The sequence below is a fragment of the Tetranychus urticae genome, chromosome 1 (genome assembly GCF_039701765.1).
Source record: "Tetranychus urticae isolate SD_2017Ah chromosome 1, NJAU_TeUrti_SD_1.0, whole genome shotgun sequence".
Classification (NCBI taxonomy): Eukaryota; Metazoa; Arthropoda; class Arachnida; order Trombidiformes; family Tetranychidae; genus Tetranychus; species Tetranychus urticae.
In genome coordinates, this window is record NC_142958.1 from 1252017 (window position 1) to 1268096 (window position 16080).

At 32.3% G+C, this 16080-nt stretch overlaps 6 protein-coding genes across 6 annotated transcripts; 1 reads left to right on the plus strand and 5 right to left on the minus strand.

Moving 5' to 3' along the window:
* Positions 1-12: 12 nt before the first annotated feature.
* Positions 13-1942, minus strand: LOC107368426 (protein lifeguard 1). Its single transcript, XM_015936247.3, has 3 exons — positions 1896-1942; positions 1748-1802; positions 13-1057 (listed from the first exon to the last, which is right to left on the minus strand). Exon 3 carries the CDS (start codon positions 1032-1034, stop codon positions 300-302), a length of 735 nt encoding a protein of 244 aa, XP_015791733.1. The 5' UTR covers positions 1035-1057; positions 1748-1802; positions 1896-1942; the 3' UTR covers positions 13-299.
* A 745-nt stretch (positions 1943-2687) lies between these two features.
* On the minus strand, positions 2688-6339 carry LOC107368378 (vacuolar protein sorting-associated protein 33B). The gene is made up of 8 exons (XM_015936191.3): positions 5459-6339; positions 5311-5394; positions 5155-5216; positions 4853-4970; positions 4629-4769; positions 4285-4552; positions 3955-4212; positions 2688-3873 (listed from the first exon to the last, which is right to left on the minus strand). Exons 1-8 carry the CDS (start codon positions 5546-5548, stop codon positions 3089-3091), a joined length of 1806 nt encoding a protein of 601 aa, XP_015791677.1. The 5' UTR covers positions 5549-6339; the 3' UTR covers positions 2688-3088.
* Positions 5668-6120, minus strand: Vhl (von Hippel-Lindau protein). Its single transcript, XM_089266150.1, has one exon. The coding sequence runs from the start codon at positions 6118-6120 to the stop codon at positions 5668-5670; it is 453 nt and encodes a 150-aa protein (XP_089122276.1).
* Positions 6340-7642: 1303 nt separating the features above from the next.
* LOC107368410 (uncharacterized) lies at positions 7643-10667 on the minus strand. Its single transcript, XM_015936229.3, has 2 exons — positions 10374-10667; positions 7643-10204 (listed from the first exon to the last, which is right to left on the minus strand). The coding sequence occupies exon 2, from the start codon at positions 9689-9691 to the stop codon at positions 8402-8404; it is 1290 nt and encodes a 429-aa protein (XP_015791715.2). The 5' UTR covers positions 9692-10204; positions 10374-10667; the 3' UTR covers positions 7643-8401.
* A 2039-nt stretch (positions 10668-12706) lies between these two features.
* Positions 12707-15479, plus strand: LOC107368345 (translation initiation factor eIF2B subunit epsilon). Its single transcript, XM_015936160.3, has 7 exons — positions 12707-13214; positions 13277-13448; positions 13570-13725; positions 13795-13991; positions 14073-14656; positions 14711-14801; positions 14864-15479. Exons 1-7 carry the CDS (start codon positions 12811-12813, stop codon positions 15315-15317), a joined length of 2058 nt encoding a protein of 685 aa, XP_015791646.2. The 5' UTR covers positions 12707-12810; the 3' UTR covers positions 15318-15479.
* A 202-nt stretch (positions 15480-15681) lies between these two features.
* LOC112539532 (cyclin-dependent kinase 2-associated protein 1) lies at positions 15682-16065 on the minus strand. Its single transcript, XM_025162140.2, has one exon. It carries the CDS (start codon positions 16063-16065, stop codon positions 15682-15684), a length of 384 nt encoding a protein of 127 aa, XP_025017908.1.
* Positions 16066-16080: the final 15 nt, after the last annotated feature.

The following is a 16080-nucleotide window of genomic DNA, read 5'->3' on the forward strand; positions in this document are numbered from 1 at the left end:
ATACAGTATGAATTGAAATGGAATAATAAAGTTTTAATGATTGATGTAAAATAACGCAAACTTTCAGACTGTTTTGGTCATTGAAAATTGGGATAATTATAAATGAATTTTAGGATGAATTTGAGGCTTTGCCTTTAATCAATTGATTTAACGACTTAATTTTTTGTTCATGTTTAATATTTGTACGCAAAGCTTGATCGATAAATAGCCCTTTTTAATTAAACTTTGGATTTTTTGGTGGTTTCACGTTGTTTTCAATTTGATCTGCTGATTTTGAATTCAACAATTAGATAATGAGATTAACTTCTAGTTGCTATGTCAAGGAGTTGCAGAATGTGGATGAAAATATTGATGATATCGACATATAATGTGATTGCTCCAAGAATATAGTCTTCTGGAGAGAATTGAAGCTTGTGATTTCCTCCGACAATCATTTGCGTATCAACAACCAAATATGCTGAGAATAGAAGAGCTCCGAGTGCCGAGTAAATAAGCATCATAGTTTTACCCTTGATGAATATCATGAGAATACCGAATAACATGAATACCATGAGACAGACGAATAGGATACCATTAAACGCTGTGAAATCGACTTTCGTTTGGAAAGCAAATAGCGTTAGCGATATAACAATCACAGCAGTTATTGCAACGGCATATAATACAATTTCTGTTCCTCTGAAAACCGTGGTGAAACCAATCATAACCGATTCAGCTAATGTAAATATGCCAAGGCATACTAAATTAGACGGATATGTTCGATGAACTCCACAGCAGGCCAATGTAATCAATGAGACGAGAGAAAAGCCAAGGGCCACAAAGAGCATCCATGAATTCCTCACAGCAAAGCCTTTAACTTCATCAGATAATGTGAACGCAAGAACAAAGCCCATGGTAATAGCTAATTGTAAACTTAATATTCCGTAAACCTTGCGAATGAAAGCAAGTCGAACTGATTTGTTGGAGAAAGCATCAAATTGATCCATGTTTGGTTGCTGAATACCAGCTTCCATGGAGTCATTATAATTAGCATACATCTCAGAGTGTTTTATGGGTTAACCTAGACAATAAATAAGAAGAAAACACAGGTAATCAGAATAAAGATAATATTGGTGGTGAAAATCAATGAGTTGACAAGTGATGAAAGAGTTTAAGCATAGATAACGCATGTCAAGATAATCTCGGAACCAGAAATAATAAAAAAAATTCATTAAATTGATATTAAATCCACCCCAATCGGTGACAGTTAGCGGCAATACGTCAATTCGCTTTCTCAATTGCAAAGTCAACGCTTGCTAAGCCTACATGCAAGCTGCTGAAAATTTTGGGTTTAGTTAGAGCAATTAGGATCATACATGCATTTGCTTAGGTTATTTCATACTAGGCTAGGTTAAATGAGTTTAAGTTTAATCAGATTTGATTGGGTTGGCATGGAATATGTTAACCGCTAGAGATGGGACTTTTACTTGAGGCAATTGAGACTTTGTGAGCTGACGTATTCCCTTTAACTGTTGCCGATTTTGGTCAAAAAATCTAAAATTGGATTTCATATTGGGTTAATGACATGTCATAAAATTCATGACGAGAATGGAACACTATTCTTGATCTTGATCCAAATAACATATCTGTTATTAAAACTTAAGTTAATATTTATCAATAACAATATATCTAAATACAAATAAAAAACAAATTAATGCAAGTTTAGAGAGCAATAATATTAGGCGAATGAGTAAGAGAAATAAAGACTTACGTTTAGACAGATTGATTTCCGGGTTATACGGTGGCTGAAACAAGACAAAATGAAACTGAAATTTGACAAGAGGATGATACAAAAGAGATCAATTAGGGTTGACAAATGAAAAAATACAAAATTAAAATCAAAATTCAGATAAACTCACCTAAATAATTAAGTGACAGTGTAACCTATAAATATGCTGAAACGAAATGAAAATGTATAAAATACAAACACAAACACAAAAACTTAATCTTTTCTCAATAAGGTGTCGCTGTTCATCCAAGCAATCTTATTTAATAAACTGGTTATCCAAATTCATGATTATCTGATGGACAGACTTCTTGTGAGTGGACAAATTTTATTAAAAAAATACTAAAATGGATCTGACTTGCAGTAGTCTGGCCCATGAAAAATTCAAACACTCCGCAAATGTAAGGAGCGCTAATCAAAGCTTCTGTATAATTGAGTTGAATGAAAATTCTGAGTTTCCTAAAATTATAATAATAAAACTAATTTTTTTGAAATTTCCGATTGCTAAAGTTTAAGATTACGATTAATGTAATTCACAAGCCATCCAAAAGCATTCAAACGAGATCTTCCAAATTTCATTACATGGTAATTGGGTCAATTTACTTATTTACTAATCGTTTACTTCATCATTGATTTTACCAAAAATTCAAAACAAGTTAGGCAAATAAACTTATCATAATCTTCTTCCTCACACGACAATATTCAACATTTTGAATTGTTACAGATTTTTCTTGCAATAAATTGATTAAGCTCTTGGTTTCCATGAACACAGCTAATAATTGATTTATTGTAAAATATATCAACTATTCTAATTTTCAAACAATTAAATATTGAAATAAAACGTCTGCAAAACTATTGCTGTACACTGGAATCACATTCGTAAAAATCGCAATAGTTGATTCATGTTGACCCAATAATTCAAAAATCAATTTAGCAATCAAATTTTAATGAAAAACAATACAATCATCATATATAATAAAAGGAGAAAATCATTACAATTTATTTTCTTAAACTAAAAAACAATCGAAAGGTAGAAACGAGTATCTTTTCAAAACTCGCATGTCAACTCAATTTACTTTCGCATATTTAACTAAATAGGTTTATCGATTTTATTTGTTTGTGTTAAAACAATCAATCCATAATTTATGGCAAAAAAGTTAACTTTTACACAATTTATGGCAGTAAACAGATTTTATAAAGGATAAATCGCATAAAAAATCATCATGATAAGTCCAGGTTGTTTTTTCTTTGCTTTTTAAAAGTAAAGATTGGAATAAAAAAAATTCACATTAGATTCGCATTTGATGAGAAATCTTTTCGATTTGATTATGGAGCCATTAGGTTGGTTAGAAATTTATCCCCATTAACCATGTTAGTGGTTAGAATGATAAGATCAAAATTTTTCTGTTGACTTAAAAATCTAAGAGCAGAAACTTCGGCATAAGTTATTCCACCAATCATTAGAACAGCGATAACAGGTTTAGCTCCGCCGGTTGTTTTCTCGGTAAACGATGAAGTAGTTATAAATTTGGATAAAGGAGAAAGCTGCTCTTTCAAGGATACCCAGGAACCATTTAAAACACTTTCGGTGATACGGTAAACGATTGGAACAAAATTACCACCGAAAACAAAACTAGCGTCTTTTGAGTTGGATTCAGCTGATGGTTCAGGAGTGAGATTAAATTTTCTTACCAAATTACGAAGTTGAGATCGCTTAGGAAGAGCAGACATTGCAGCAGCCTTACTCTGGTTAATTACATTGGTCATTGATGTGTTGGGACTTGACAGAAGGCTTTTATTTCCTTGTCTATATAGTAATTTAAGTCTGTTCAGATTGCAAATAGTAATCAAGTGTTGATGGCCATAACTGTGAAGAAACAGTTTCATTAGTTGATGGTAATCTTTATAAGCTATTCCATCGTTGCTCAGGGAAAGAAGGCACAATAATCTCAAAGCAATGAGAGGAGATTTTTGACAGATAATCAACTCTTCCAACTGATTTACACAATCACGATATTCAGCTCCTTCCATGATGTTACGTTCAAGAGTCAATAGCCGTCCAAATTCATTCTCTTTCTTTTTTTCCATTATGATTTCACACAATGAAATATCTACCAAAGAAGGATTACACCAAAATTAGGTTATAAATATGAGTAAAACATGTAAGATTAGAATGGTCAAAGGTTACTTACGAAGCTTAAGAGCTCTTTGTGAGGCTTTTTTGTTCTTCAGCTCTTTTTGGATAAAATCTTTCATCTCTTGAATGCTCATCTCTTGACTTTTCGGCATGTTATCTTTCAATTCTGCAGCAATTCGTTTGAGATCAGCCGATGCAATGGACAGATGGCTGTCCCTAATATGTTTAAATATTGGATCTGAGCTTTGAGCTAAATATTTGCGCAATTGAACACCTTCTTTGGCAGCAATATCACTTGGTATTTCAATTTTAGCTGTTGAAATGTTTGAAATAGAGAATCACGTTAAGTTTTTGTGCTATTTGATTGGTCAAGTTGATAAATTACCACATTTAATTTGAAAAGTCTCATCTAATAATCCTTGATAATTTAAAGATGATAGAAGGAGAGAATAATAGTCGACTTCTCGATCGATTGCAATGAGATGATCAATTTTCGGACGTGCAACTCCATTAGCCAAGCCATTAACGTCGGACAATTTAAATGCCATATGAGTTGATTTACCGACTCCAGTAAACTTTGCACATCCACCAAGAATAGAAAAGAGCTGCTGAATAGCTCTTGAAATATTTGATATTGCAGTTTGGTTTTTTCTCTGCGAAAAATATCAAAATACAGTTAGGTTCAAATATATTAGCACAATAGTAATGGATGAACTAAAATAAACTTACAAGATAGAGCATATCATGTATACTTTCTTGTTCTAATGAAAAAAGGTCAGTATCGAGTGGAATAAAACTCAATGGAAGTTCCAAAATATGAACGTAACCATAAACTCCTTGCTCTTCGAGTAAGAGATCGCATACTTTAGTCTATAAATGAGAATACCAATAAGAGTAAATTAAGATTTTTTTCAGAAAGTTGCAATAGACGATTATAAAGAATGGCGACTTACAATTTTTGGAACAAAAGCAATCCAATATTTGGCTGTTGGTCTTTGATTTTTCTCAGCATTAATCTGATTGCAAATAATACGAGTAGATGCTGCATCATTATTAGCAATAAATAGACGCCTGAAAATAAAATAAATGAATTAGTAAAATTGATAGTTAAGGCTCAGAATTACTCTGCAGTTACTCAAGGAAATTGATTTCTTTTTGTAAAACTGACTTATTCAAGGATAAATTTTAAGGTATAGTTTTTAAAGAGTGGTCCTCAAAGAGTAATTCATTTGCATGGTTAGAATTTAATTTGCACCTTTCCAAGACACCATCAGTGGGACCATCTTCCAATTTGAATATTTTTCGGACACCTTTTTCCTGCAAAGAAAATTGAATAAAGAATTGTGAATCTTTAGCTATTGTTAATTGAAGCTAAAATTTCAAGTGATAAATGATTTTGAATGGAAAATACCTTTAACTTGGAAAAATTTATGATCATATCAAACGGTTGTATAAGGCTAGGACTAATAACAAGATCTTTCTGTTCACCAGATACCTGTAGATGACAAAATAAAAATGATATTAATGAGATGAAACAGAATTGACGCAAAAAAACTTACTTGCTCAAGTAAATTCAGTAAAGCTGAAGCAGAAAAGGATTTAAATAAGGAGGGAACTGATCCTTCCTGGTATTCTAGAGGGTCAAACATTATAACAAATAATAGGTAAAAAAGAAGGCCAAAAATCCAAAACTAGGAAAATGCAAATTCAAAATATTGGGTAAAAAATAATTTAAAGTATAAATATCAAGCTAAAAACACTATTGGTGTTATAAAGCAACGCAGCGTTTCAAGAATATTTCATAGCCTGTTTTCAATTCCAAAGGTAAATCGAATGGTTCTAAGTTTTCCGTTTTCCTCTTCAATGCAAGCGTTCTTTTCAATGCCAGAAAACAAATGTCACGAAGATTTTCGATTGGATTGGTGATAAATACAGGTTTTCTAGTGGTTGGCTTGTATGTTTTAGGTAGTAAGACTTTCTTCGGATAACCTGGTGTTCCTTCAAAAACAGCTAACTGTCTCTTGGTACGAGATTCTCGGAATATCCAAGGATGCGTTTCAAATGTGTCGACGTCTATACGTGTTCCTCCCACCAATGTTGCATATATTTGTTCATTCCCTTGATAATCAATCCATATCAAATCAACCGGGTAGGTTGTTAAATTAAAAATATTGAGGAAAACTCTTTTATTTGCTTCCTTAGAGGAGAGCTTTATGGCCATTACCGATCAATACAAATTATAAGAATAAAACAGTTTACACATTTGATAGTAAATCAGGTTATAAATGTAATTTTATGTGAAACACTAAGGTAAAATGAGAAACAAACAGCAGAGAGCAAATAGAGGGAAAGAGGAAGGAGAAGATTGAACAAAAATCAGGTGAATTTTTGGGTTAAATTTGAAGTAAAAATTAAAAATGTTTTTTGAAATTAAACAAAATTTATGATAATTTGAGTAAATGTAGTGAGTTGAGTTTATATATCAATTTGTATCAACAAATGTCCGATATATCGACAAATACTCGACATCAGTATCGATATTTGTGATAAAAGATCGATTCACAATTGAAACAAAAAGTCATAATTTCGTGTCCATATCGTTATCTTAAAGTCGTAAAGCCAAGATTATTTGTTGATTTGCTATTTTAATTTATTGACAATTTGAATATTCAAATAAAATCGATCTTAAATCAAACGTTAAAATTTGATTGTTTCAAAGCTTCATATTAAAAGATCTTGCTCCATCTAACGAGAACCAGATTTACAATTGTTAGTGAAAAACTTATTGAAATGATTTGAAAAAATGAATCAATTTACTAAACACATTTTTTCATTGTATATTCAACAATTTATCAATTTGCATATTAACTAGTTTTTAAGATCTTTTTGCTTCGAAACGGACAAATTGTGCAAATTTTTTGATGCAATGACTTTAGCTTGAAATTACTTGTGATGGAGTGAAAATATCCGACTGACAGATACGATAGAGACAACAATTGAATTAAAGATTATTTAAGATGTAGTCAGATGTTATCAAGAAAAGTAAGGTAAAAAGAACAATTGAGGTCAAAATATCTAATAACAGTATGAGTAAATTACATGGATAACAACAAATGGCTAACACTAACATTACTGATATTGATGTTAACGAATGTGACTCAAATCCGTGTTTAAACAATGGAACCTGCACTGATTTGTTTAAAAATTATACGTGTACATGTATAGTTGGATTTACTGGACCAAATTGTGGGTCAATCAACGAGCTTGATAAAGCTTTGATGAATTTATTTCACATTTTTATCATAACAATCGTTTCAATGGTCAGTTTTAGTTATGTGGTAAGTGTTTTGGCATTCATTTTTGTGAGGAAGACACCCAATGAGGATAGAAGCTTTCAATCAATAGCAATGCCTGTTCATAACCAAGACGAACCTTCAACAACCAATTCAAAGACCGACACATGAAATGGTATTAATAAGATGACAATGTTTTCCGTTCAAAGGAGCTTCAAAAAAAAAGATCTAATCATGATGAAAATATTCTCCAAATTCCTTGATGATTATGCTTTTTTGGAAACAAACTAAATTCTTTAATTTATGTGTGACTATTAAATTGATTGTTATTTAGCATTCAGATTACTTTAAGTGTGAAAATGCTCGCATTCATTTGAATACGGTATCCGGTGAGGCTCGTTATGATGTAAATACTCATATGAGCATCACTAATAAGAAATTAGAGTGAAATTGCGTTATGAAGGTATTTAATTCACAAATGTTAATATTGTCAGGATTTATGTTGAATCTATCTTGTTGTTTGGTTAACTGTGAATGAATAAAGCATAAAACGATATTTTGATAAAATTTTCAACCATTTAACAGGACAAATTGAAATGGCATGGAAAAGAAAGGTTGACATAATGTGAACGGTGGACGGAAAAAGTATTACAATTCAAATGGCTGAGCTTTGTTGAATACAAAGGCATTGTACAAAAAATGGATTAAGAATAAATAAAATATATATTATTTACAACAAAAACGTATGTTTAGCAACATACATAACCAAATAGTTAACAATTAAAGGTTTAAGGCTATGTTTGATAATAATTTTTCTCTAACAATGTTAATTTTACACCCTTTTCTTTACATATTGAAACATTTTGTTTTTTTTCTGTTGAAAGGCATTTCTAGGAATTTGCTATTGATTTTTAAATCTATAATAATGTTATATTCTGATAAACAAAAAACATCAAACATATTAAAACCAAATGATTATTATGTAATAACATTGAACATAGAAAAACAAAAAATATTGCATATTTTTTATGGCAAAGATGGATGAAAGATGATAATGAGAGTCAAAAAAGAGTATGGAAAATTAAGAATGCATATTGCTTATTAGATCATAACTAAATGATCAAGAACGAGTTGAAACTCAAATATCGACAACGTTCTGATCAATAGACATGAACACTTGAGCATCCTAAGTAAACCAAGCAATTTCAGTTATGTTGACGATTCCTTCAAATTTCCTTGGTTTTCTTGAGAAGATTGCAAAGATTCACTTTGTTTTCGTTTGGCAGCATCTATCAAAATATTTGTTATAATATTTTGTAATAGGTTACAATCATTTTCCATGACTTTCATTCTCTGTTTCAGAGCTGTGTTAGATGCTTGAAGTCGCTTCTCTTCGCTGATTATTTTATCCAATTTTTCTTTTTTCGTTAATTTAGATCTTCGAGATGGATCCATCTTTTTCTTGCGACCTGGAGTAGCTCTTGAAGATCGTTCATCGTCTGATCCTGATGGTAAAATATATTGCATTGATTCTTTTCCAACAGTTGAGGCTTGAGATGAAGTTGATACAGTCGAGACAGGGGAAAATGGTGCGAGACGACGACTCACAGATAAATGATTTGAACGTGATGATGAACATGGAACCTCGTCAGATGTTGCCACTGTACTTGTACTGCTAGTGTTGTTAATTGACAATTTTGATACAGATTGTGGCGTTGAAGAAATAAATTGTTGATTATGTTCCACGATCCTTGATTGTGGAGTAATCGTTGAAGTTGACGATGCTGATGACAAACAACCTGTAGTTATTACTGTAACCGGTATCGGAACGGGATGACTAGAATTAATGGAAATATAATCTATTCCTCCATGTTTTGGCGATATATAACTGGCATAATCATGTGCAGATGAAGATGACACATGAAAAGATGGTACGCTAGGTTTTGCGTCATTTGGTGGGGATGAAGCTGAGTTTGAAGTTGGCTGTGAATGATTGTTCTGTCCATTTGTCAATGAATGGTTGTTAGAGTGTTGTTGAGATGGAGATGGGACTTGGGATGCACATGGAGGTTGATGTTGTTGAGATTGAGTCGCAGATTGAGCGGGAGCTTGAATTTGAATTTGAGGTTGAGGTTGAGGCTGTGAATGAGACTGTGATTGTGACTGCTGAGATTGCTGATGCCGATGATTATATTTTATAGCTGGTGTTGGAATAGAAGAGGTAGTTAAGGAGGGAAATGGCGGAAAAGTTGTCGAAGCATTGGTTGGTTTTTCTTGTTTGTTATTCTCATAAACATCTGATGAAACTGATTGAGATAATTCTTGAAGATATTGACCAAAAGCATTATCTGTTTGATGGTCAAAAGATGGAAAATGAGGTCCAGTGGTGGATAAGGGTGCGTTTGGGTCGATGATAGGGGTGGTCAAAGAATCGTTATTGTCTGTTGGCCTCTTTCCACAATTAAGTATAAAGCGAGGAGGCTTACGATCGTGGTCCATCTTAAGGTTGGATTGTTATGATTATATTGAAAGATGATAGTAAGATAGATGACTAAAATTGTTCGCGAAGTTATTAAATTTTTGAAGATAACACGTTATTATCCGACAGTACTTTATGTTGAAAATAAGGTTACTTTTGCCGTTAAAGTAGTTCAATATTTTTGGAAGATTTATCCGTGTTTTGTTTACGTCCGGTTGTGGAAATTTGTGCTTATCCAAAATTTCAGGATTATCAAGAAGTACGTATTTTTGTTTATAAGAAATTCTTAACGATTTATGGCAAATCTTTTTTAATATGGCAACAGTTCCAAAACAAAATGTGCAACAGATGATTGTCAATATGGGATAAGGCTCAACAGGTTCAACTGGAAAGGCCCAATAGAAAGATGAACAAATACTAGATAAATTAGAATATTTAGGAACCAACATTGCATAAAGCAATTTGCGAAAATTGTGAAATATCACAAAAATATGGTTGATCATGCGAAGCAAACATCCGTGTAATTAAGGGTTCTAAGAAACAAAAGAGAAACAAAAGAGTGAAAATTAGTAAAAACATGGATCACTTGACATTCTGGTAAACATGTATCTATACAAATGAAAATAGATTTTAGGCGAAGGAATGTCACCCAAATTGAATTTAAACTTGAAACCATTAATAGAGAAAATCCTAAATTATTACCTTGGGTATGAGCAAACAAAGTTGAATTTTAATTGCCTTGAGTAGAGTAATAAAAGATGTAAATCTTGATTGTTGCTACTACAGTTGTTATTGATGGTTGCACTATGAAGAAGAAGAAGGGAAAAATATTGCTTTCACTTTACATTTACAGTCCAAAGAAAATACAATCAAATTAATTACGTGGTGAACTAAGAATTATAGTTGATTAAAATTAATTTAACGAAAGAAAAAAAGAAAACAATTTAACAAAATAACACTAAAGACACAACACTAATTTCACTCGCTCAAGTTAGGTGTTGCTAGTGCAAGTTTCATCGTTAACAACGTAAGCCAATAGGAAATAGCATGACGTCATCCTATCAGATAATGATAAACAAAGTGATGCAATCTCCCTTCTACCAAAGAGTAATAGTTACTACTCTTTACCCAAGAAAATGGATGATTTGAAAAGCTCTTGAGATTCATTTGCTTCTCAATTTATACAGGGTGTCCTTCAGGGTATTACCTGAGATAAAATGATCAAAATAGTGTTTATTAATAGAAGTGAAATTGCTTTCGCTTATAGTCAAGTTGGTGTTACATTTATTGAAACTGTCCTCACCATTTGGCCTTAATTGCTTTCAGGTGATCCAAAAAGCTTTTCATTATTTTCTTCAAACTCTCCAATCAAGTCTATTCATTGTCTAAATAGACTGACAATAAGACTATCATCTGGTAGCAATTATCGCCAAATGAGTGCATTTTTAATGAACGTAACTCAACACACATTTTATGATGATTTTCATCGAGGAGGTTACACCAAGTCCACTCTGTATTTCAATTGTTTATTGTGACTGTAGTAACTTACATTGATAATATGTTTTGTGAATTAAATTTACGGGAAACTCGAGATGATAAGCTTATTCCTTTGGTGTTATTACGATGATCAGATTGTAAGAGAATTTATTTTCTTGTGAAAGATTAATAAGAAATGCTCAAAATGAGGTGACTATGACTAATCGAGCAACCCATTTTTATCTTCTCGTCATTTCTTTGCTTATCTTTTGTTTAAGAGTTTTTACCAAAGCCTTTTCTTTATTTTTTGCCAACTGACTTTTTTACATCATTATTTGAATATCCAACCTTGTATGTTTGCAAATACAGTTTTGTCAAGCAATTCATTAATTCAAGTATCTATTCAGTTCATTTTTCAAATAATTCCTATCCTATCAATCAAATCAGTCAAAGTCATCAAATAGTAATCATCATAATTCTCAGGTAATCTAATTTGTCATTGAACCATTGAATGAAGATGTCTAGATTCAATTGTTCTAGTCTTTCTTTTTTTAATTAAAGGCAACACACATGAGTACCAATTATGATAATAATGATCATCTATTGTAGATTTTCTCAACAATCATCAATTATTTTCTTCACAAGAGTGTGAATAGTTGAAGTGAATGAGATGGTGGCGGAGAATGGTGTGCTTCCAGTAAAACCCATGGTGGCGACTATTGAATAAAACATGTGAACCCATAAAATTGTGGCACTGACTTTTCACCCAATATTTAATCATTTAGTTAACCATTTAAATCTACCAAATTACCCTAACTGAACTCTTAATGACTGTTAATATTGACCATATCAGAAAAGTGGTAGACAATTTGATGGATTTGGTGGATTAAGTGGGAATGTGGAGAAACAAAAACCTAAACTGATCAATGATATTGATTTCCATGAATTGATAAATTTTAGCTTATCAATTCATGGCTATAGCTATGAATTGAAATTGCGATCATAATCTAAACAAGGAAACAAACAAAATACATGAGTCGCACAAGTGGCGATTGACTTGAATAACGAATAAGGTAAAATATTGAATAGTATTGTTTAATTTTAGGTAAATACAAAAAGGCAAAACAACAAAAACATCTCACAAATTGTCAGAAAAGTTAAAATTAGATTTGTAATTGGAACCGTTTTTGAGATGAAACGGAATAGGTGCAGCTTGGACTATTTTTATTTAAGATCGCTTACTAAATTTTAAACTGACTTTGTTCATTTCTCAAAAGATTTTCTTCTCGAAGACATCAGACTGTGAATGCTTCAAATCACAGTGCATATCAGCTCAACATGTAATTTGAAGGCAATTGTCCTGAAATACTGCGATCTTTATTGGTTTGGACAAAAGTTCTTCACACGGCCTAAGATCATAAAACGAGAAAAACTTGTGTTTTTCGAGCGTCAAGAATAATATCAATACTATCGGGCAAAGTATCGATGGCTCAGTGAAATATCAATACTATTGCTCGTATCGATAATATTTATGAAACACAACAATTTCTTAAACTTACTCCAATTAAATTAGGCTTGTTTATTCTGGACATAATTTTCCTATTAATTGTTATTTACCTGTTACTCGAAATTTTAACTTTATCATCTCATTTAATTTATCAGAATGGTTTCAAAAGAGAATACAGTTTATCAAAGTGTCTTAATTTGTGATTCCTTCCATAATTATTTCGGTCCCATAGGTGAACACTATCCTTCCTGTTTGGTCCCATTAATCAACCGACCTGTTATTGAATATGCTCTTGATAGCCTTCGAGTCTCAGGCATCCAGGAAGTTTATATTTTCGCTTCCACACATGCTGATTTAATCCGGTCTTATGTCAATAAACATTGGACACCTCAGTGTAACGAAGATTTCAACATTTTTGTCTACTCTTCAGATCATTACTTTTCTCTGGGAGAAATTTTGAGAGATCTTTTTTCAAAAGCTGTTATAAGAAATGATTTTGTGCTCATTTATGGTGACACCGTCTGTAATTTACCATTCAAACAATATCTTGATGATTTCAAGTAAGTTTATTCCAATGAGTATGTTGCTTACGACTAATGTTATTTCATCGTCTATTTTTCAGAGCATTACGATTGAAAGACAAATTATGTGTAATGGCTCATCTATTTCGACTGTCATCTCCTCTTCATCGAACTAGAAGGAAGGATGATGAATCTATTGCTGTTTTGCAAGCTTCAGACAAGAGATTACTTTGTTATGAAAAAATTCATCTCAAGAAAATAGATTTAGACTTAGTAAGTATCAAGGGATTGACTCCTGTTAGCTCTTGATTGTCCTCTCAGTGTTCATCAATGAGTTTTAAGTAGTTATTGTCTGGTTTCTATAATGTTTTTGTTCAAATTTTGAATCCCGTAGCTACTTTTTCAAAATAACAAGGATGTGGAAGTGCATTTCGATCTCCAGGACACTCATATTTCGATTTGCTCTCTTTCTGTTTTATCCCTGTTTGCTGATAATTTTGATTACCAAACAAGAGATGATTTTATCAAGGGAATCATGGGTCAAGAAGAAGTAAGTGCTGCACAAGCATCTATTTTTAAAACTATCTAATTTTGCTAATACTTGCTTCTATTAATCTAGATTTTAGGAAATACAATTTATGCCAAAATATTGGATTCGCCTTATTATGCAGCCAGAGCTGTAAGTCCAATAGCATATGATGCTATATCTCGAGATATCCTTCAGCGATGGACTTATCCAAATGTTCCTGATCTTTTAATGAATTATGCGTATTTAAGAAATCATATTTATAAAGAAGGAATCTCAAATATCACAGCGTATGTATTCGTACTTAATTAAGTTTCTTTAAGAAGACAGACCGTTTACGTTCCTAAGCTAACGAGTTATTTCATTTTTAGAGGTTCAATACTTTCAAGAAATATTGCCATTGGAGACAAAACCGAAATTGGAGCAAATGTCGAAATTCATTACTCTGTCTTAGGATCCAATGTAAAAATCGGAAATAATGTCAGAATAGAAGGAGCGTATATTTGGGACAATGTTATAATCGAGGATAATTGTACCATAAAAACTTCAATAATTGGGAAAAACGTTATTATTAAAGCGTCGACAAATATAAATAATGGCTGTTTGATTGCTGATAATGTAATCCTAGGACCCAACGTAAATATTAAAGAAATCTCTTATATCGATTCAAAACATCGGGATGAAGACGACCCAGGCATTCTTGAAGTCCTTCAGCAGATTGATGCTAAAAATCTTGGAGAAAGTGCAAAAGGTTTTGTATGGATCGATGATGGAAGGGAAGATGGTCAAGAGGAGTCTGATGGTGGCTCATTTTCACCTGAAATTTGGGGTTTACCTCCAGATGAATCAGAGCAAGGAATATCATCAGCTTCAAGCTCTGAAAATGAGCAAAGTGACGATGAATACGAGTACGATTATAAGTTTGGCGATGGAGATGATGGAGATGATCAAAAAAGTTAGTTTTCCATAAAAAATTTTGAAGAAGTGTCTCAATTCTTTCTTTTTTCAGGGTACTATGCCGAAGTGGTTGATAGTTTAATACGAGGAATTGAATGCAAAATCGCGTGCGAAAATTTAATTGTAGAGATTAATGCTTCAAAGTAAGTGCTATTCCACATTGAAAATTTGGCGACTTTTCTAAATTGTTTCTTTTTTGATTCAGACATGCATACAATATTCAATACAAGGATGTTGCTTTTTTGGTGAGCCGAGCTATAATTGATGCTGTTTCCAAATTAGCTAATCAAGAAGGTAAAGCTACAGCTGGAAAAATTAAGGAGATGGTCAAACATCTATCACCCTTGTACGTCAATTACATAAGAGATGATCAGGGCAAAATAGACTGTCTTAAAGCCATGGAAGAGTTTACTGTATCTGTCATGAATCAATCTTCATCCATACCTATTCTAGTACATTTTATAAGTTACCTTTATGACGATAGTGTGCTGGACGAAGACACCATAATTCGTTGGCATCAAAGAATGGAAATTCTTTATTCTCCAGTTTCCGAGATAGATCAATACGTGATCGAACAGAAAAGCCTGCGATCTCATGCAATCATGTTAAAATTCATTGAATGGTTAAAAACAGCCGAAGAAGAATCAGAATCTGATTGATTGAATGTTAAATATCTACAAATATCCATAATTTGTATTACTAATTTAAATATATTAACACTTGCATTTACAATGCATAAACAAAGCATATTTTTTTAAACAAAAGACCGATTGGCTAAAAATCGAGAAATAAGATTTCCATAGATATTGTGAGAAAAATTACATCAATTTTAATTTATTTTGAGAATCGTACATTTTTCAAAAAAAAATTTGATGACAATAAGTCAGTAAATTGATTGGTACTGAGAATTTCCATGATTGAATGATTGTTAATTGACGATTGTTTTTTTTCGTAACCAAAGTTACCTATTTTTTCACATTAAAAGATGTCGTCAAAGTATAAAATACGAAAAAAGATCGTCAATTAATTTTTACTATGACTCCTTTCGAGTTCTAGAATACATTCTCTAATTAAAACTCGAGCATGCATAATGCCTCGTTTAAAATGGTCAGTTGATGTTTTAGATCCAGCGTAAATTGGTCGAACATCTTTGCTCATCTCCTCGATTACAGCGAGCAACTGATTGTATTTCGAAGTCTGGGCTCCATTCCCATTGGTTTGATTGTTTCCAATATTCTGATATCCAGGATAGAGAGGAATGTTACTTGGTGTAACAACAAGAGTTGGAGGTCCTCCGGTTAAAAAGTTTTGTTGATATTGTGCAGCCAGGTTTTGATTCAACTCAGCTGGCACAAAGTTGCCTTGATTGTTGTAAGCAAATTGGTCCATTGGTGGATTATTTGACATTTATAAAATTGAAGG

Coding starts and splice junctions, on each gene's coding strand:
- LOC107368426 (XM_015936247.3), bottom strand. CDS start 1,034: ATGTATGCTAATTATAATGACTCCATGGAAGCTGGTATTCAGCAACCA.
- LOC107368378 (XM_015936191.3), bottom strand. CDS start 5,548: ATGTTTGACCCTCTAGAATACCAGGAAGGATCAGTTCCCTCCTTATTT. Junction 5,395..5,458: donor TACTGAATTTACTTGAGCAA/GTAAGTTTTTTT, acceptor TGTCATCTACAG/GTATCTGGTGAACAGAAAGA. Junction 4,213..4,284: donor GACTTTTCAAATTAAATGTG/GTAATTTATCAA, acceptor ACATTTCAACAG/CTAAAATTGAAATACCAAGT.
- Vhl (XM_089266150.1), bottom strand. CDS start 6,120: ATGGCCATAAAGCTCTCCTCTAAGGAAGCAAATAAAAGAGTTTTCCTC.
- LOC107368410 (XM_015936229.3), bottom strand. CDS start 9,691: ATGGACCACGATCGTAAGCCTCCTCGCTTTATACTTAATTGTGGAAAG.
- LOC107368345 (XM_015936160.3), top strand. CDS start 12,811: ATGGTTTCAAAAGAGAATACAGTTTATCAAAGTGTCTTAATTTGTGAT. Junction 14,657..14,710: donor TGATGGAGATGATCAAAAAA/GTTAGTTTTCCA, acceptor TTCTTTTTTCAG/GGTACTATGCCGAAGTGGTT. Junction 14,802..14,863: donor GTAGAGATTAATGCTTCAAA/GTAAGTGCTATT, acceptor TTTTTGATTCAG/ACATGCATACAATATTCAAT.
- LOC112539532 (XM_025162140.2), bottom strand. CDS start 16,065: ATGTCAAATAATCCACCAATGGACCAATTTGCTTACAACAATCAAGGC.